Genomic DNA, 20528 nt, shown 5'->3' on the forward strand with positions numbered 1-20528 from the left:
GTGTTCCCACCCTGGCCCATGTTGGGTAGGGTACTAGACCGGGTAGCAAAGCATCCGGGCCGGATAATCCTGGTGGGTCCGGACTGGCCCAGACGTCCCTGGTATGCGGACTTGATCAGGCTCTCAGTGGACGACCCTCTGCGGCTGCCAGTGGAGCAGGGCCTGTTGCATCAGGGTCCCGTGGTGACGGAGGATCCCTCCCCCTTTGGTCTTACGGCCTGGCTATTGAGCGGCAGCGTCTGAGGAAGAAGGGCTTCTCAGACAAGGTCATCGCCACTATGCTGAGAGCGAGGAAGCGCTCTACTTCTACTGCTTACGCCAGGGTTTGGCGTACCTTTGCAGCGTGGTGTGAAGCAGGCTCACTTTCTCCCTTCACTGCTCCAATTTCTTCAGTGTTGGCGTTCCTGCAAGAAGGTCTGGAGAAAGGCCTGTCGCTCAGTTCCCTTAAAGTCCAGGTAGCGGCTCTGGCTTGCTTCAGGGGCCGCCTGAAGGGTGCTTCCCTGGCTTCGCAGCCAGATGTGGTACGTTTTCTCAAGGGAGTTAATCACCTGCGCCCTCCTCTGCACTCAGTGGTGCCTGCGTGGAATCTCAACCTGGTGCTAAGAGCCTTGCAGAAGCCGCCTTTTGAACCCTTGTCGAGGGCATCTCTGAAAGACCTGACGTTGAAAGCAGTCTTTTTGGTGGCTATCACTTCAGCCAGAAGAGTTTCCGAGCTCCAGGCACTCTCATGTCGAGAGCCTTTTCTGCAGTTCACTGAGGCAGGAGTGACTATTCGCACAGTGCCTTCCTTCCTGCCCAAGATTGTTTCTCGCTTCCATGTGAATCAGCAGCTCTGTCTCCCTTCCTTTCGTAGGGAGGACTACCCAGAGGAATACTCTGCTCTCAAATATCTGGATGTGAGACGAGTCATCATCAGATACTTGGAAGTGACCAATGATTTCCGGAAATCGGATCATCTGTTTGTCCTGTTTGCAGGTCCTCGTAAGGGTCTGCAGGCTGCTAAGCCTACAGTGGCAAGATGGGTCAAGGAAGCCATTGCAGCGGCTTATGTGGCCGCGGGGAAGGTGCCGCCTATCCAGCTGAAGGCTCACTCCACTAGAGCTCAGGCGGCCTCGATGGCAGAGGCCGGGTCCGTCTCCTTGGAAGAGATATGCAAGGCGGCAACTTGGGCATCGGCCCATACCTTCTCCAGGCATTACCGCTTGACTGTGGCTGCTCGGGCGGAGGCCCGGTTTGGAGCTTCAGTGTTGCGGTCAGGGATTTCAATGTCCCACCCTGGGTGAGTACTGCTTCGGTACATCCCACCAGTCTATGGATTGATCAGCATGATGATATGGAAGGTAAAATTATGTATCATACCTGATAATTTTCTTTCCATTAATCATAGCTGATCAATCCATAGCCCCTCCCAGATATCTGTACTGTTTATATTCTGGTTGCATTTCAGGTTCAAGTTTAGTCTTCAGTTCCTGTTCAGGAGGACTTCGTGTTCAAGTTTTTTCAATTGGATTCTTCAAGAGTTGAGACGAGTTTGTGTTACAGTGAGCTGTTGCATTCCTCTCCCCTCCGTTTTACGGGGCTGGATTGAAACCTAAATTCTGCCGGCGCTCCCTCCCGCTTCATGCGGCTGTAGGGCAGCTTTGTACCCCTCCCGCTTCGGCGGTGTTAGGGTCAGTCAGCTCCTCCCGCGGTTGCGGTTGCAGGATAAGCCAGATCCCCCCGCATCGGCGTGGTGGTGTCCCTCCCCCGCTCCGCGGGGATGAGCTGGACGGATTCCCCTCCCCCACTTGTGTGGGGATGAGCTGGGTTAATTCCCCTCCCCCGTTTCGGCGGTGGTGAGCTGGGCAGAGTGTCCCTTTGTGGGTGTAATTCTCTTAAGTGCTGAGTCCTGCGGATGGAGCTTGGATATCGACATACTGAGGAGTTTCCGGCAGCACATGACCACATATAGGGAGGCAAAAGGATTGCTCTCTATCTCCACCTGCTGATAGATGGACACAACCCACCAGTCTATGGATTGATCAGCTATGATTAATGGAAAGAAAATTATCAGGTATGATACATAATTTTACCTTATCGCTTGTAAAAATTTAAATGGTTATAAATAAAAAATTTAAAAAAAAGAAAAAGCATTTGCTAACCATTGCTCCAGGAAAATGCACAGGTCCGATTTGGGGAGCCCCACGAGGCGAAGGTTGTTCTTACGCGAGCGATTTTCCAGCTCGTCAGATTTAGTTTCCAAGTTTCAAATGTGAGTATCCACATGAGGGCCATGATCTTCTATCGACTGCAGCGAATCCTCGACCTGGCTCATACGGTGTTGTATTTTCCTGTACATCTGGCAATGATAATGGTAAATCGGTTTTTTATCCCGCTATTACCTCCCAGTTCTAAATGGGTTACAATTTTAAAGAAGAGTCATTCCGTGTCAAGTGGACCAGGGGTCCCCACCTCACCATCTCAGATTTTGATGAAATTTGGTACATAGTTTCTTTATGATAAAAAACTAAGCTGTGCAAAACTTTAGTTCAAAAGACTAAAAATTGGAGGTTCTAGGGGACCTCAAGTAAAGGGTTGCAAAATGTCGCCTGAGCAAAAATGACATTTTGGGCCAACTTCCAGAAGCTGTAAAACTGGAAGTTTTAGTAGTACAAGGGGGATATTTGGAGAACCTGCACTACTTTTAGGGCTTAATGAACTGGCAAAACCCCATGTTCCTAGTCCTCTTACGTTTTGAATGGTTTAGGCTCAAACGTTGCCAAAAAAACGGCAAAAATCAATTTACAGCGATGTTGAGGCTGCTGTAGTTTCTAAACTAGTTGGCCTTTCAGGTTGATTTATGGTAGGTGTACTAAATGCAGGGCTGTAATGAGGCATTCCAATTTGCAGCACTTTCCTTCAAGTGGTTGAAAAACTATAAGCGTTCAAAGTTGGTATAAAAAGCATTTTTGCCCATTTTGGGCTATCTTTGATGCCCTTGATCTCCAGTGGGACAGCTTCAATATTCTTTCTTTTAGCACCATTAGAAAGAGCAGATTTCCTTCTATCAGAATATGTAGTTTTCATTTTGGAGTCTCATCATATAAGGATTGCAAAAATGCCCTCAAATGTTTGCGGGCAGCAGCCTGTGATTTCTTCACTACACCCTTGATACAAGTGTAGTAAAAGTGATTCTTCTTTCAAAAAGCACCAATTTTTTAAAATAAAGAACACATTATGTTATAAAACTGTATTCAAGAAAACTAAAAAACAGGAATGTTTTTTAGGATGTGGAAGGATGAGGCCAGGTTTCATGACAGGTTTAAAGAAAACTGCAGTCAGTTAGGATGACCGACTTGGCCAATTATGATTGGTGGACCCTGTTGCAAGGCGTCTGAGTGTCTGTTGCTGGTGTTTCTTCACCCTTGCTACAGTTTGACCTCTTAGTGAACTGTAGGCATCAAAGTAAGCCTAGCAACAGACACTCAGGAGCCAGGAGGTACCAGAAGCATACAATTGGGCAATGAAACAAACAATTCTGCCTTGCAACAGGGTTCACCAATCATAATTGGCCAAGTCTAACTGGCTAAAGAAGTTTTCTTTAAATATTATGTTATAAAACTGTGTTCAAGTAAACTAAAAAATAGGGTGGAAACCATTGTATACATACTTCTTGTTGAAGAAACTCGCACCTGCACCGACAGGCTCATTTATATTGAATTAAATGCCACAAATGAAGATATTAATCACTTTAGACTGAAGTAAAATTTTACCCATTGAAAACCTGATTGCAAGAATAAATGCGTTTGTTGAACTGATGCTAATGGTCATCAATGGATCCAGAAAGATCAGATGAATTTCCACTTTGCTCAGTTGGCTGTTCAAGTACATCAGAGTGTCATTTACTGACATACAATAAAAATAAAGGTTTGAAATTAATTGAAGAGCTTCTGCCTGATCAACAGAAGTTGTTACAAGAGCATTCTGGTCAACTTTTCTATGCTGGATCAACTATTTGCCTTCATCATGAATCCTTACTGTTGAAAAAGTTTGAATTTTTGCAAAGAACCTGCTGTAACCCATTTTCCAAAGGTGGTCATAATGCAAAAAGGGGCTTAAGAGTGCTGGATGACACACTAGCAGCCCAGCTAAAGGCCTTAACAAGCAAAATATTTGTGCCGGGTCAGAAACTATGTCCATCTTGTCGAAAAGACGTCAGTAACAGAGCTGCTGATTCTTTATCATCATCAACAGCAGCAGATGATGAACACAGTGACATTTCTGGCAAGTTGAACACAAGTTTGACATCTCTTGGTTTTTCTCCATTAAAGTTCAAAAAAGTCAGCAAGCGTGATGTACGAGGTTACACCAAGCGCAAAATCAGGCGAGTGCAAAATACTTTGAGAGTCATCATCTTGCAGTTGCTGGTGGCTTAGACATTCCACCAGTCAGAAATGTGACAAATGTTCTGATTATGATGACCTGCTAAACGAGTTGAAAAACAAAGTCCAAGTTTCAGCAAATCATGCAGAAAAACTGCAAATACTAACTTTAGCACCAAACAGCTGGTCTATTCAAAGAACTGCCTCAGAATTCATGGTTTCACCTAGAATGGTTAAAAAAGCAAGAAATCTGAAATCAGATTGTGGAATTCTGGCAAAACCAGACAAGAAGAAAGGTAAAGTTTTACCAGAAGAAACAGAAAAAAAAATTCTTGGCTTTTTTGAAGATGATGAATTCAGTAGACTGTGCCTAGGGAAAAAAGATTTTGTCTCTGTCAGAACTGGCACTGAAAAAATTCAAATGCAAAAGCACTTGCTGCTTAGCAATCTAAAAGAAATGTATGTTGCATATCGTACTCGAAATGGGCCAGAAGTGGGTTTTTCCAAATTTTGTGAGCTAAGGCCAAAATGGTGTGTCACTGTTGGCTCATCTGGTATGCATTCAGTGTGTGTTTGTGACATTCATCAAAATGTGAAGCTTATGCTTGCTGGAAGCCATCTGCTGAACGAAGATTACAAAGCACTGATGGCTAAAACTGTGTGCAATTTGGAATGCAAAGAATGCATGCTTCACAGGTGTGAAATATGTCCAGGTAAAGATGTGCTTGAAAATTACCTGACAGAAGTGTTCATTGATGCTGACCCAGGTGAAACAATCGAGTTTAAGCAGTGGGTTCATACAGATCGCACCACACTGGAGACCAAACAAATGTATGTTGATGATTTTGTATCTGAGCTTGCATTGAAAGTTTCAAACCTGTCAATTCACCATTACATTTCCAAACATCAGACACAATACTTAAAGAAAACCTAAATCCTTGTGAAATTGTTGTTCTCTTGGACTTTGCTGAAAACAGCATGTTCAAGGTTTCCACTGGGAAAACAGTCAAGCTACACTGCATCCATTTGTTGGGTACTTCCGTGATGCTTCAAGTGAAATTCAGTGCATAAGTGTTAGCATAATAAGTGACAGCTTGCGGCATGATGCAGTTGCTGTACATGCATTCTTGGAAAAATTAATCGCGTTCTTGAAAAGCAAAATTGGAGAAATAAAATATGTAACATACTTTATTGATGGCTCAGCTGCACAATACAAGAACTTCAAAAACTTTGCCAACTTGTGCTATCATCAAACAGAATTTGGAATAAGTGCACAGTGGAATTTCTTTGGCACAAGCCATGGCAAGTCACCATGTGATGCCATAGGTGGTACAACAAAGCGACTAGCTGCTCAGGCTAGTTTGCAACGACCTAAAAATAGCCAAATTCTCACAGCACAAGGCTTGTTTGAATTTTGTGATCAAAAAATAAATAAAATCAAGTTCTTTTTTGTTTCCAAGGATGAAATTGAATCTTCAAGATCTGCACAAGAGGAAAGATTCAGTAAAGCTTCCACAGTTGCTGGAACTAAATCACCAGTTTATTCCCATTGACTTGAACCAAATTTCAGTCAGTAGAATGTCAAATGATTCCTCCTCATTTGTTGTCAAACTTTGTCAGTCGGATGACCCAGTGAGTGTACCTGGCATAAATGTGTCTCAACTTCAGCCTGGGCAGTATGTTGCCTGTGTATATGACAACAAATGGTGGATTGGCAATGTCTGTGACACATCATTTGAAGAACATGATGCCTTGGTCAACTTTATGCATCCATGTGGGCCTGCACGGTCATTTCATTGTCCTAGCAGAAGAGATTCTTGTTGGATTTCTGAACAGCATATTCTAGCAGTTCTTCCAGTACCAGCAACTACACACTTGGACGACAGTATACATTTCCAGAAACAGCAGTGAAACTTATCAGTGAAAAATTCTTGTCACTTCAGCACTGAGGTTTTACTTGGGAACCATTAAGACACCCCCATTAGGCTTGAGAAACTAGGCAAAGACAACCAAATGAGGCTTGGGAACCTCAAGTAAGATGCCCACCTTCAGGCTTGGGAACCTGTGCCAAGTGGCTGGACTTGCCTTGCTATCGGGCGTGACCTCTTGGCGATGAGGTTGCCACTTCCTATTGAATTGGTAGTGGCATAGCCACCATGGACCAACGCATGCTTAAAGCAACTGAGTGACTTATACAGCAATTAGAAACATTGATGGGCCCTATATCCGTTTCATCTATCATTCAACAATACTGGCCAAAAAACACTTTTTTTGCAATCCTTATATGGAGAGACTCCAAATTGAAAACTACATATTCTGATAGAAGGAAATCTGCTCTTTCTAATGGTGCTAAAAGAAAGAATATTGAAGCTGTCCCACTGGAGATCAAGGGCATCAAAGATAGCCCAAAATGGGCAAAAATGCTTTTTATACCAACTTTGAACGCTTATAATTTTTCAACCACTTGAAGGAAAGTGCTGCAAATTGGAATGCCTCATTACAGCCGTGCATTTAGTACACCTACCAAAAATCAACCTGAAAGGCCAACTAGTTTAGAAACTACAGCAGCCTCAACATCACTGTAAATTGATTTTTGCCGTTTTTTTGGCAAAGTTTGAGCCTAAACCATTCAAAAAGTAAGAGGACTAGGAACATGGGGTTTTGCCAGTTCATTAAGCCCTAAAAGTAGTGCAGGTTCTCCAAATATCCCCCTTGTACTACTAAAACTTCCAGTTTTACAGCTTCTGGAAGTTGGCCCAAAATGTCATTTTTGCTCAGGCGACATTTTGCAACCCTTTACTTGAGGTCCCCTAGAACCTCCAATTTTTAGTCTTTTGAACTAAAGTTTTGCACAGCTTAGTGTTTTATCATAAAGTTTTCATCAAAATCTGAGATGGTGAGGTGGGGACGACCTTTAAAATTGGTCCACTTGACACGGAATAATGACTCAGAAGCCAGTTTCATTTAACTGGGAAGAAGGGGTATAATAATAAATAGTGAGATCAGTAATTAGCGTGAGATACATATTTCTGAAACAAGAAGTTTTTTTTTTAATTTTTTCCTAAAAAGAATATAGGACTGAGAAGATTTAAATATAGGTGAAATCATAGTCCATGATCTTGCGGCTTGAAATGCTAACCCTAATTTAAAGAGATGTAATCTTTTTTTACCTTTTGATGATGGAAAAGAATAACCTACAGTACCAGTAAGTTTTGTTCTCAAATGCATAAATGAATAAAAACTGTGGATATAGATAGTCTGGTGCCAAGCCATGTAGGAGTTTAAAGAGAAAACACGCTAATTTGAAGGAGAGGCTGGTAAACCTTACTTCCATACTCTCTAATTTGTCCATTGTGGATTCCATAGCTGCACTCAACTCTGAAATTATCTCTGTGGCCCACATGGAGCTGGGGGAAGGAGACTGAGACGTGCTCTTATATGCATTTTTGCCTCCTTCACTTGTTTTTTTTCTCTGCCTTATTTTTGTGGCTCTGGCAGCCATCCCAGTGTAAATAACTCTCCAAAGTCCAACTTTGGAGGTGGCAAAAGTAGAATAAGTCATATTCAGCTGGAAAAAGCGCTGAAGTGGAGAATCCTAGTGCATGTGAAGCTGGAGCTCTCAGACCTCGGTCCTTACTCCTGCATCACCAAACTCACAATGTATGTATTTATAAACATCAATTGAGCTGCCAACTGCAAAGATGAAAATGTCCTCATTAGTTTTCATGACAGACGTTATCCTCAAAATCAGAAAATAGATTATTAAAAATGGAAAATGAAAGTGGATAAAATAAAATGATCAGCAGTATCAGCAAGCAATAGCTAAGATCAAAACACCACCATCGTAAGACATGGAAAAGGAAATGTGTAGAAGCATTATCATATTTAAACAGATCACAACTGAATATGTATGAGCATGATTTGCAGTACTGCTGTTGGGAAGACGCGCCTTCCTTAAAAGTGATAAAAACTTTGATAAGGTAATCACGATATCTGAATGGTTTAATATCCATCTAAAAAAAACATTTGGATATCAAGATTACCTTGTACTAATAGCGTTTTTTTTAGGTTTTTTTTTTTTTCTTTTAGAGTGTTTGTATGTCTTTTTCAAGACTGCTTCACCCAAGGGATTTTACCAACTGTGTGAAAGATTTGTCATTCTACTATTACAATAAAACTCCTGAGGCAGGCATGTTTGTCAAGTCTTCAATAAAGTATGCTTTTAAGACACTTTGGTGTCCTCTGTCTTGACTTTCAAAGGACCATCACTTGTTACCCACTCTTTGTCGTTTTGTTGTGTACTTATGGGTTCCTGATGTTCCTCCACTTTGGTGTGTCTCCTCTTTTTCTCTTTGGAATCAGTTTCCTTTACAAATTAGACAAATTGATAATTATTTGTATTTTCATAAGGCTCTTAAAACTTAATTTGTTTGGGCAAGAGAGCTAATGTATTTTTAAGGTTAGCTTTTCTGTAATTTTCCTCAGTTGTTGAGTACATCTTAAACTGTAATGCGCACCAAATCCATTCGGAAAGAAGTGGCATATGTGAATTTTAATAGAAAACAATAGAATACATTAGTTTTTGCTAGATAGGAAAGAGAATAGGTTTCAAGGGTAGAGCAACTGTTGGGGGACAGAAGTATAATGTTGCCATTCCCTGAGGTAGAGAAGGGATATAGGATTACAAGAAGGAGTTCAGTTAGCTTATTCTCAAATCAAACACTATGTGAGTGCATTGGATAGCAGAATGCTGCAAATTTCCTTTGAATAAACATTAAGGGAATTCTAGAAGATGTCACAGAGAAAAATTTTAATTTCAAAATTGCACAAGCTCTTAACTCGAATTACAGCTTGAACCTGATCATCTCGAACATACCTAAACCTCCACTACCCAAACTGCAAAGGACTCAAATACAAAGTAACCTATGCAACCAGCTTCTCCTACATAGGCACACAATTATGGAACGCACTACCAAAAACATTGAAAACCATCTACGACCACCTAAACTTATCGTACTGACCCAACATAGATGTCTACATTCTGCAACACTGTAAACCCTACGATCGTATTGGACATAATTTAACCTTCCCTCTCTTTGACCCCATTGTATCTGATTCAAATGTAATTTCACCTTATATTTTTTTCTCTACTGGTCTTGGCAATCGCCTTACGGTATTATGTAAGCCACATTGAGCCTGCAAATAGGTGGGAAAATGTGGGCTAGAATTGTAATAAATAAATAAACTAGAGTTGAGGAATGTAGACCACAGATGGGGGCAAGATCTTGGGATTCCAGGAGAAGTAATTAGGGTATTAACCCTTAAGGAAAACCCCAGAATTGGCAATGAATGCAAGCATGAGGGAATGTCGTCACAGAGAATATTTCACACAAGTTGAATTGCCATTAGTTCATTGTTTACAGTTTGCCATATAAAGTATGGGTCACAAAAAAAAACATTTTCACTCGTAAGAATGCCAGATCATAGAGATATTTTGGGTGGCAATAATTACTACTTAGAGATCATGAAACATGGAAGGGGAAGAATGGGCATGTAGTTGGATGCAGTAAGGTGGAATCATAAAAGACCAGGCTCCCGTGTTTGAAAGGAAGGGAAGAAATAGTGACGATACTGGGGGAGGGAAAGGAGAGACTTGGAACGAGGAGCTATAAGAATCCAAGCCCTTCAGTCCACAGAATGAAAACGTGGGGATGTTAGAAGGTGGGTAAAGGTAAGGTGAGGAGGAAAATATGTGAAGTAAGAAAAGATTGTATACCTTGCAATGATTGGAAGCAGTTGTCTGTTGTTACTATGTTGTATGATAAGCTACATCTGTTGAGACTTACTGTAGTTGAATGTGTTTTCAGTAAAAATGTAAAAGTGAAAATCAAAACAGCTACCACTCACACAATACTGGTTGCATAGCTGATTAAAAATAGAGAACAAACATTTAATTAGAATATGATATATACTTCAGAAGATGGGAAACAAAACCACCACAAATTCTATTGAGATTAAATCTTTTGTGGAATGAACTGGAGAAGCATTGCAGTCACGTCACCAAAATGCTAAACAAGAGATACAGACTCTTAAAATTATTAGAATTCAAAAAATGATGAGCTTCAAAATCAGCAAATGCAAAGTATTGTTATAACTGTGGAGCAAAATGACTTCCGTGGGAGCCAAAAAACAAACTCCATTAAATTCCGTGTAAGCTTTACCAGTTTAAATGCAAATTCTGTTCCACAGAACTATAAAGTGAGATTGAATCAGTGGTCTCTAGTCATGGCATGAGAATGCACTTCTCTTCCGTTAGGACAATCGGCAATTCCAATCCAATTCAACAACTTTCAATCTCCTTCACAACTTATCCAGGTCTTCTCCTCAGTGTGTTCTCTTGACAAATTTCCTGATGACCCCTCGTTTTGGCACCATCATCATCATGAATTAATTTGATATACCGCAAGGGACCAAAAACAATGGCATCTAAGCGGGGTACAATGTAAAATAATGGATAGCTTCATCAGAGGAGCAACATTACAAAATCGGCGCTTCAATCTGGATCAAGCCTACTTTCCAGCAGTGCTGATCTTTCATCAACACCTACAACTGTGATGCCTGCTTATATCCACAGAATGGGCAAATGGCAGATGGGCCAAAAAAAAATTAAACTACAATAAGATTAGGAACTTAAATATATGCAGTCTGTTCTCGCTATCTGCGCGTTTGGTATTCATGAATTCGCTTATTAACAGAAGATAAAGTGTAACCCATTCTTGCTATTCATGGGCATTTTCACTTGTTCATGGCCTGCAGAGTGTAGTGCAAATGAGGAAGAAGATATTCATAGAGCTGTGTGGGTATTATTACATGAAAAACCTGCATACACTACTTTTACAAAAAAAAAAGTATAAAATACATTTGTAAAATGCACAATGTAATAAGTAAGCTGTTCTTTACAAGAAGGCTACATGAAATGATGAGCTTTTGGTGTTCACAGTACACTTTTGCTACCTAAGAGGGTCGCACAGAAACCTAACCCCCCTTTTCCCATAGGATCAGTAGTTCTGTATTTGTGTTTTCAGTATTCATGGGGTTTTATAGGAGCCTAACCTCAGTGAATAGCGAGAACGGACTGTAATTAAAACTATTATTTTTTTTTTTTAAAACAACTCAGAAAAATTCAGAAGAAAGTTTGCCATCCAGTTTGGGTATTCAACCCAAAATGTTCCATGGTGTTCGACAGGTAAATCCATTTTTGCTCTTTTTGTCTCAAAAAACGCTGTTTGCATTTAGTAGGAACAGGAATTTGAATGATTATGCTGTGTTACTCTCTGATGTCTAGTCCCCTAAAATTGAAACCATTTTTGGTCACAGAAAATGTCACAGAAAATGTGGTAATTGCTCTATTGCGCTTTTACGAATGAATGATTTGATCCGAAGACTAACCACATTTTTACATTCATTCATTCGTTGAACAACTTGTGGATCTAAGAATACAATCTATATGCTCGTTAAGTATATAGGAGGAGTGGCCTAATGGTTAGTGTAGCGGGCTTTGATCCTGGCGACCTGGGTTCAATTCCCACTTCAGCTTCTGGTGACCTTGGACATGTCACTTAACCCTCCATTGTCCCAGATACAAAAACTTAGATTGTGAGCCCTCTAAGGACAGAGAAAGTACCTGCATATAATGTGTAGTAGTGCTATAGAAATGATTAGTAGTAGTAGGACAGATTTAAAACATGTATCATGTGAAAGTGGCAGAGCCTTTGGTCTGGAATTGGTTGCAGTATGATCATAAGTTATCAGAGTTATGATATACTGTTATTGGCCAAGAGGAGGAGACATACATTGTTTTTTGAGACAAAAAGAGCAAAAGTGGATTTACCAGTTGAATACCTTAGAACAGTGGTTCCAAAACCTGGTCCTGGAAGCACCCCAGTCAGTTTTTCAGGATATCCACAATGTATATTCATGAGAGAGATTTGCATGCAATGGAAGCAGTGCATGCAAATCTCTCTCATGAATATTCATTGTGGATATCCTGAAAACCTGATTGGCTGGGGTGCCTCCAGGATCAGGTTAGGGAACCACTGCCGTAGAATAGTTTGGATTGAATTCCCAAACTGAATGGCAAGCTTGAATTTTTTTTTTTCTGTTTTACTTTTTTAGTTTTGATTATATTTCTTATCTTCCTATTTTTCTTTGCTATTGTGCTATTTTTGACTTTTTGGATATTTAGGGGATTTGCTGTCTCTTTAATTTTTTAGTCCCTCATCCATTGGTTTGTTCTGTTGTTGGCATTATAGGCATAAACTGGTGCCATGTTTGAAGATGTTAATGAAAGAGGAGCGCTGCTGGAAAGTGGATTTGAGCCAGATTGCTGATTTTACGATGTTATTCCTTTGATGAGCCTGATAGTGAAATGAGGGGCCCTTGTCAGAAAGTTTGTCACAAGAACTGGATGAAAGGTGACATGTAAAAGTTGTGAAGGAGATTGAAAGCTGTTGAATTGGGTTGGACTTGCCTGACTATCCTAATGGGAGATCTAAGTGCATTCAGACTGTGCCTTCATTAGTCTTTATAGAACTGCTGATTCAATCTCTCTTGTTAAAATGATATTCTGCGTGTGCACTTGAAGCAATAAAAGGAGGCTGTGCTGTATTTTAATATTTTCCTCTTTCTCCTCCTAGCCGTGGACAGCCTTCATCTACCCCCAACCCCCCCCAGTAGCCACAGCAGTGATTCAGAGGGTGGTCGGAGCCCCAGCAGATCCCCACCACCAGCCAGCCCCAAGCATCTGCCACAGAAAACCATGACCCGCAATGCTTCAGTGCTCTCCAACTCCCCTCTTCTCACTGCACCACATGTGAGTCTTTGGTGGGGGGAGGATGTCTTTTCTTATGAATCACCAATTTGACAATGTAGTTGTGACCATTTTCACAATAAATTTTAATGTCTTTATAGGAAGTACATGATAGCAATAGATTTATAAGTTAAAGGATCTGAGATACAGATTCAAATTATTTTTTTTTTATTTCAAAATTTGTTTATTGGAAGTTATCATTCCTTTACATATATTCATAGGTGATTTACATGTTACTTATGCGTTGTTACTTTGTGCCAAGGTATACACTCACACATTACTTATTCTACTACTGATCTCCTATATTTGTGCTAAACAGCAAGATTTCTAGAAAACTTGTCAACTTGTCTCATCTTATCATCACCAACTTATTAAAACTGAATAACTTTTAGTCAAAACAAACTCTTTCTATTTCCTCCCCTATTCTAACCCCTTCCCCCTCCCCACAGATTCAAATTATAACTCTCTCTCAAAATCTGTGTGACATGATCAACTTTGTCTCCTTTTGCTTCAGTTTACTGTAGCTGAATAATGTTACATTATGGAAATTCTTGCATTGTCCAGATGCCAGAAATGTGCTGCTGCACCTTGGAAATATGTTTACAGAAGTTTTGATTTTAGAGAATATTGGGATCATTTCTGGCTGAAAGAGACTTTATAAACTCACTCTCATCCAGTGGCACTGATGCAGAACATTTCCTAGAAAGCTTTGGAAAAGCTAAGAAGGCTTTGACTGTGAATATGATTTCTCTTTAGCTGCCACCAAGTAGGGACTCCTTATTCCTTCTCTGTGAACTACATTGGGTACATGTCTTTCTCCTGAGAAGAAAATGTTTCCACATCTCTTTCTACAATCAGGCCACTTAGCTGTTCTAGTCGTTCTTAGATCCTTGTATTTTATTGAAATAGATTTGCTTTCACAAGTTTAGTACTACTTTGATTTGGTTGTATGGTCCTGAGATTTTTTTTTACTTTGTCATAATGGACTAGTTGCGTAATATCAGCTGGTTTATTTGTCATCGTTTTATCATTTGATTTCACCTTGTTTTCCTCAGTATGGCAGAGTGTTGTTGTTAATAACTAACCTTCATGTGAACTGTGTGCTGTTTGGACCTAGAACATGCCTGTGTTCGACATCTGCTCAAAACTGTTGCCCAGCGCCATCAAGCTGTAAAAATTGTGTTATATAGACATCTCTGGCAAGACTTAAGTCTGATGTCCCCTCATGAGCAGTGCTCCCTCTTAACTGTGTGTGTGTCCACATGCACAGTTCAGAAAGGGAGCCACACACCTAGCAATAGTGTGCACAAAATATTTGCTGGCTTTCTTTATTGTGAGCATAGGCTATACCGCACACATCGCGTCAAGGCTGAAAACTAGCACACAAAATGTTTTTCATGTGCACATGGGCCAGCAAAAATGAGAGAGAATTATTTCTTACTAGTACTGATGGCACCTATGTTGAAGGGTCCAGGAGCTGCACCCACTTCTAGTGATCCTTTAGCACTAAGGGCACACAGATCTTTATTGAAGTCAGGATTCAAGAGTAGGGCAAGAAAAAGAAGGAAATCTAGAAATCAGAGGGGAGAAAACATGCAAAATTATGTGCCCAAAAGTAGAGCACTTGTACACATACCCCAGAAAATTTAGAGCAAACATGACTGACTCATTGTCTGGCAATAAATTGCCCAACTTGATTGCTCATTGATGCAAACAACATATTTTCTCGAATTATTTTAAAACTTGCTACCATTTAGGGGCAGGTTTACACTTAATGTGGGTCAACAGCCAAAACTAACCTGGGTCTTTGGTAACTGGGACATATCCAGCATTTCCCTGCAGTTTCCACTCAGGTTCTCTAATGTGCCTTACTTTCAGGTGCTAAGAGTGTGGATTCACCTTATGTCACTGTTGAGGTGGCATTAGGTGAACCTACTTTCTCCGAGGACAAGCAGGCTGCTTGTTCTCACTGATGGGTGACGTCCACGGCAGCCCCTCCAATCGGAAACTTCACTAGCAAAGGCCTTTGCTAGTCCTCGCGCGCGCCCATGCGCACTGCGCATGCGCGGCCGTCTTCCCGCCCGAACCGGCTCGTGTTCGTCAGTCTTCTTTTGTCCGCGCTCGGTACGGTCGTGTTTTCGCCGTGTCGCGCCCCGGAAAGTCGACCTCGCGCGTCGTTCTTACTTTCGTGTTAAAAAAAAACCCAAAAAACTCTGTGTGGAAGGAGACTCTCCGGTCTTTTTCCTTCCCATATTTCCAGTTTTTCGCCCTGGTAAGTTTTCTTTCGTCGTCGGGGTAGGCCGCTTTTAGGCCTCGGGTCGAAGTTTTCTTCCCCTCGTTTTTGTGGTGCCTTTTCCGCCATTTCGACTTTTGATCTCGCCGGCGTGATTTTTCCGCCCATGACATCGAAGTCTCCCAGCGGCTTCAAGAAGTGCACCCAGTGCGCCCGGGTCATCTCGCTCACTGATAGGCACGCGTCGTGTCTTCAGTGCTTAGGGGCTGGGCACCGCCCGCAGGCCTGTAGTCTGTGTTCCCTTTTACAAAAGCGGACTCAGGTAGCGAGATTGGCCCAGTGGAACGTTTTGTTCTCGGGCTCTTCGTCGGCATCGGCACCGGGAGGATCCAGTGCATCGACGTCGTCAGCGCCTGGACCTTCATCTTTGCCCCTGACTGCATCGAGTGTATCGAGGCATCGACCCTCTGCATCGGGGCGACATCGGAGGGCCGCGTCGGTGACATCGAGACCTCTGCATCGGGGCGACATCGGAGGGCCGCGTCGGTGACATCGAGACCTCCTCTTTTGCTGATGTCGTCGGACGGTGGTGCTTCGTCTGGAGCGCAGGTGAGGGCTGTCCATTCCCCTGCTGGTGGCGGTGAGCCTTCGGGTGGGTCTCCTCCTGCCGTGAGGGCTCCCGCGGTACAGCCCCCCCGAGACCGACCTACTTCGGCCTCGGCCCCGAGGAAGCGACGGCTGGATTCTACGTCCTCCTCGTCGGTGCCAGGAAGCTTCGGTGACATGCTTCGCTCCAAGAAATCGAAGAAGCATCGTCACCGGTCTCTTTCCCGTGTCGGCACCGAGAGCTCTGGGTCGCCGAGGGAGTCGGCACCCAGTAGGCATCGGCACCGAGAGGACCGCTCACCCTCTGTTCAGGAGGTGTCGATGCGCTCCACTCTGGACAGCCCGGAACAGCCTCCACGCCCGGAACAGGTTTTGACATCGACTCCTGCATCGACAAAGATGTCTTTCTCCACAGCCGCTCTGCACGAGAGCCTCCGGGCCGTTCTCCCAGAGATCCTGGGGGAGCTGTTGCGCCCTACCCCTCCGGTACCGGGGGTGCTTGCGCCACCAGTACCGTCGAGCGAGGCGCCGGCTGGTCCCATGCCCGAGGTGAGGCCTTCCGCATCGGTACCGCGTGCGGCACCGACTGTGGTCGCCTCCCAGGAAGGCTCCCCGACTACGTCGGCGGAGGGAGCTTCGCTGATGCGGGTGAGAGAGTCTACCTCTCGACGCTCCCATCGTGGAAGTGGCTCCACGGAGTCGAGTCGGGCACGGTTGCAGACACAGGTCCGTGAACTTGTGTCTGACACCAAGGGTGAGGCCTCGTGGGAAGACGAAGGAGACATCAGATATTTCTCTGACGAGGAGTCTGAGGGTCTTCCTTCCGATCCCACTCCCTCTCCTGAAAGACAGCTTTCTCCTCCCGAGAGTCTGTCTTTCGCTTCCTTTGTCCGGGAGATGTCTACGGCCATCCCCTTCCCGGTGGTTGTGGAGGACGAGCCCAGGGCTGAAATGTTTGAGCTCCTGGACTATCCTTCTCCACCTAAGGAAGCGTCCACAGTACCCATGCATCATGTCCTAAAAAAGACATTGCTGGCGAACTGGACCAAGCCTCTAACTAACCCCCACATTCCCAAGAAGATCGAGTCCCAGTACCGGATCCATGGGGACCCAGAGCTGATGCGCACTCAGTTGCCTCACGACTCTGGAGTTGTGGATTTGGCCCTAAAGAAGGCCAAGAGTTCTAGGGAGCATGCTTCGGCGCCCCCGGGCAAGGACTCTAGAACCTTAGACTCCTTTGGGAGGAAGGCCTACCATTCTTCTATGCTCGTAGCCAAAATTCAGTCTTACCAGCTCTACACGAGCATACACATGCGGAACAATGTGCGGCAGTTGGCGGGCTTGATGGATGCGCTCCCCCCTGAGCAAGCCAAGCCATTTCAGGAGGTGGTCAGGCAGCTGAAGGCGTGCAGAAAATTCCTGGCCAGAGGGGTGTATGACACCTTTGATGTTGCGTCCAGGGCCGCTGCTCAAGGTGTGGTGATGCGCAGACTCTCATGGCTGCGTGCCTCCGACCTGGAGAATAGAATCCAGCAGCGGATTGCGGACTCGCCTTGCCGTGCGGATAACATTTTTGGGGAAAAAGTCGAGCAGGTGGTAGAACAGCTCCACCAGCGGGACACCGCATTCGACAAGTTCTCCCGCCGGCAGCCTCTACCTCTACAGGTAGAAGATTTTTCGGGGGAAGGAAGACTGTTCCCTACTCTTCTGGTAAGCGTAGGTACAGTCCTCCTTCTCGACAGCCTGCGGCCCAGGCTAAGCCCCAGCGCGCTTGCTCTCGTCAGCAGCGTGCGCCTCAGCAAGGCCCCTCGGCTCCCCAGCAAAAGCAAGGGACGAGCTTTTGACTGGCTCCAGCAGAGCATAGCCGACATCCAAGTGTCAGTGCCGGGCGACCTGCCAGTCGGAGGGAGGTTGAAAGCTTTTCACCAAAGGTGGCCTCTCATAACCTCCGATCAGTGGGTTCTCCAAATAGTCCGGCAAGGATACACCCTCAATTTGGCCTCAAAACCTCCAAATTGTCCACCGGGAGCTCAGTCTTACAGCTTCCAGCACAAGCAGGTACTTGCAGAGGAACTCTCCGCCCTTCTCAGCGCCAATGCGGTCGAGCCCGTGCCATCCGGGCAAGAAGGGCTGGGATTCTATTCCAGGTACTTCCTTGTGGAAAAGAAAACAGGGGGGATGCGTCCCATCCTAGACCTAAGGGCCCTGAACAAACATCTGGTCAAAGAAAAGTTCAGGATGCTTTCCCTGGGCACCCTTCTTCCCATGATTCAGGAAAACGATTGGCTATGCTCTCTGGACTTGAAGGACGCCTACACTCACATCCCGATACTGCCAGCTCACAGACAGTATCTGCGATTTCAGCTGGGCACACGTCACTTCCAGTACTGTGTGCTACCCTTTGGGCTCGCCTCTGCGCCCAGAGTGTTCACAAAGTGCTTGGCTGTAGTAGCAGCGGCACTTCGCAGGCTGGGGGTGCACGTGTTCCCATATCTCGACGATTGGCTGGTGAAGAACACATCCGAGGCAGGAGCCCTGCAGTCCATGCAGATGACTATTCGCCTCCTGGAGCTACTGGGGTTTGTGATAAATTATCCAAAGTCCCATCTTCTCTCAGTGCAGAAACTCAAATTCATAGGAGCTCTGCTGGATTCTCGGACGGCTCGCGCCTATCTCCTGGAGGCGAGAGCCAACAACTTGTTGTCCCTCGTCTCGCGGGTGCGAGCGTCACAGCAGATCACAGCTCGGCAGATGTTGAGATTGCTGGGCCACATGGCCTCCACAGTCCATGTGACTCCCATGGCCCGCCTTCACATTAGATCTGCTCAATGGACCCTAGCTTCCCAGTGGTTTCAGGCTGCTGGGGATCTAGAAGACGTGATCCACCTGTCCACGAGTTTTCTCAGATCCCTGTATTGGTGGACGATTTGGTCCAATCTGACTCTGGGACGTCCTTTCCAAATTCCTCAGCCGCAAAAAGTGCTGACCACGGATGCGTCTCTCCTGGGATGGGGAGCTCATGTCGATGGGCTTCACACCCAAGGAAGCTGGTCCCTCCAGGAACGCGATCTGCAGATCAATCTTCTGGAGTTACGAGCGATCTGGAATGCTCTGAAGGCTTTCAGAGATCGGCTGTCCCACCAAATTATCCAAATTCAGACAGACAACCAGGTTGCCATGTATTACGTCAACAAGCAGGGGGGCACCGGATCTCGCCCCCTGTGTCAGGAAGCCGTCAGCATGTGGCTCTGGGCTCGCCGTCACGGCATGGTGCTCCAAGCCACATATCTGGCAGGCGTAAACAACAGTCTGGCCGACAGGTTGAGCAGGATTATGCAACCTCACGAGTGGTCGCTCAATTCCGGTGTAGTGCGGCAGATCTTCCAGGTGTGGGGCACCCCCTTGGTAGATCTCTTCGCATCTCGAGCCAACCACAAAGTCCCTCAGTTCTGTTCCAGGCTTCAGGCCCACGGCAGACTGGCATCGGATGCCTTCCTCCTGGACTGGGGGGAGGGTCTGCTGTATGCTTATCCTCCCATACCTCTGGTGGGGAAGACTTTGTTGAAACTCAAGCAAGACCGAGGCACCATGATTCTGATTGCTCCTTTTTGGCCGCGTCAGATCTGGTTCCCTCTTCTTCTGGAGTTGTCCTCCGAAGAACCGTGGAGATTGGAGTGTTTTCCGACCCTCATCACACAGGACGAAGGGGCACTTCTGCATCCCAACCTCCGGTCCCTGGCTCTCACGGCCTGGATGTTGAGAGCGTAGACTTTGCCTCTTTGGGTCTGTCGGAGGGTGTCTCCCGCATCTTGCTTGCTTCCAGGAAAGATTCCACTAAGAGGAGTTACTTCTTTCTGTGGAGGAGGTTTGCCGTCTGGTGTGACAGCAAGGCCCTAGATCCTCGCTCTTGTCCTACACAGACCCTGCTTGAATACCTTCTGCACCTGTCTGAATCTGGTCTCAAGACCAACTCTGTAAGGGTTCACCTTAGTGCAATCAGTGCATACCATTACCGTGTGGAAGGTAAGCCGATCTCAGGACAGCCTTTAGTTGTTTGCTTCATGAGAGGTTTGCTTTTGTCAAAGCCCCCTGTCAAGCCTCCTACAGTGTCATGGGATCTCAATGTCGTTCTCACCCAGCTGATGAAACCTCATTTTGAGCCACTGAATTCCTGCCATCTGAAGTACTTGACCTGGAAGGTCATTTTCTTGGTGGCAGTTACTTCAGCTTGTAGAGTCAGTGAGCTTCAGGCCCTGGTAGCCCAGGCCCCTTACACCAAATTTCATCATAACAGAGTAGTCCTCCGCACTCACCCTAAGTTCTTGCCAAAGGTTGTGTCGGAGTTCCATCTGAACCAGTCAATTGTCTTGCCAACATTCTTTCCCCGTCCTCATTCCTGCCCTGCTGAACGTCAGCTGCACACATTGGACTGCAAGAGAGCATTGGCCTTCTATCTGGA

The 20528-nt window shown here is 44.7% G+C and overlaps 1 protein-coding gene across 2 annotated transcripts in view; it reads left to right on the forward strand.

Moving 5' to 3' along the window:
* Positions 1–20528, forward strand: part of CREB3L2 (cAMP responsive element binding protein 3 like 2) — a 395423-nt gene that overhangs the window by 166690 nt on the left and 208205 nt on the right. For both annotated transcript variants that reach the window (XM_030215916.1, XM_030215917.1), the window contains exon 5: positions 13058–13233. In XM_030215916.1, the coding sequence (XP_030071776.1) occupies positions 13058–13233 (176 nt within the window). The remainder of the gene's footprint in view (positions 1–13057; positions 13234–20528) is intronic.

The sequence above is a fragment of the Microcaecilia unicolor genome, chromosome 10 (assembly GCF_901765095.1).
Source record: "Microcaecilia unicolor chromosome 10, aMicUni1.1, whole genome shotgun sequence".
NCBI lineage: Eukaryota > Metazoa > Chordata > Amphibia > Gymnophiona > Siphonopidae > Microcaecilia > Microcaecilia unicolor.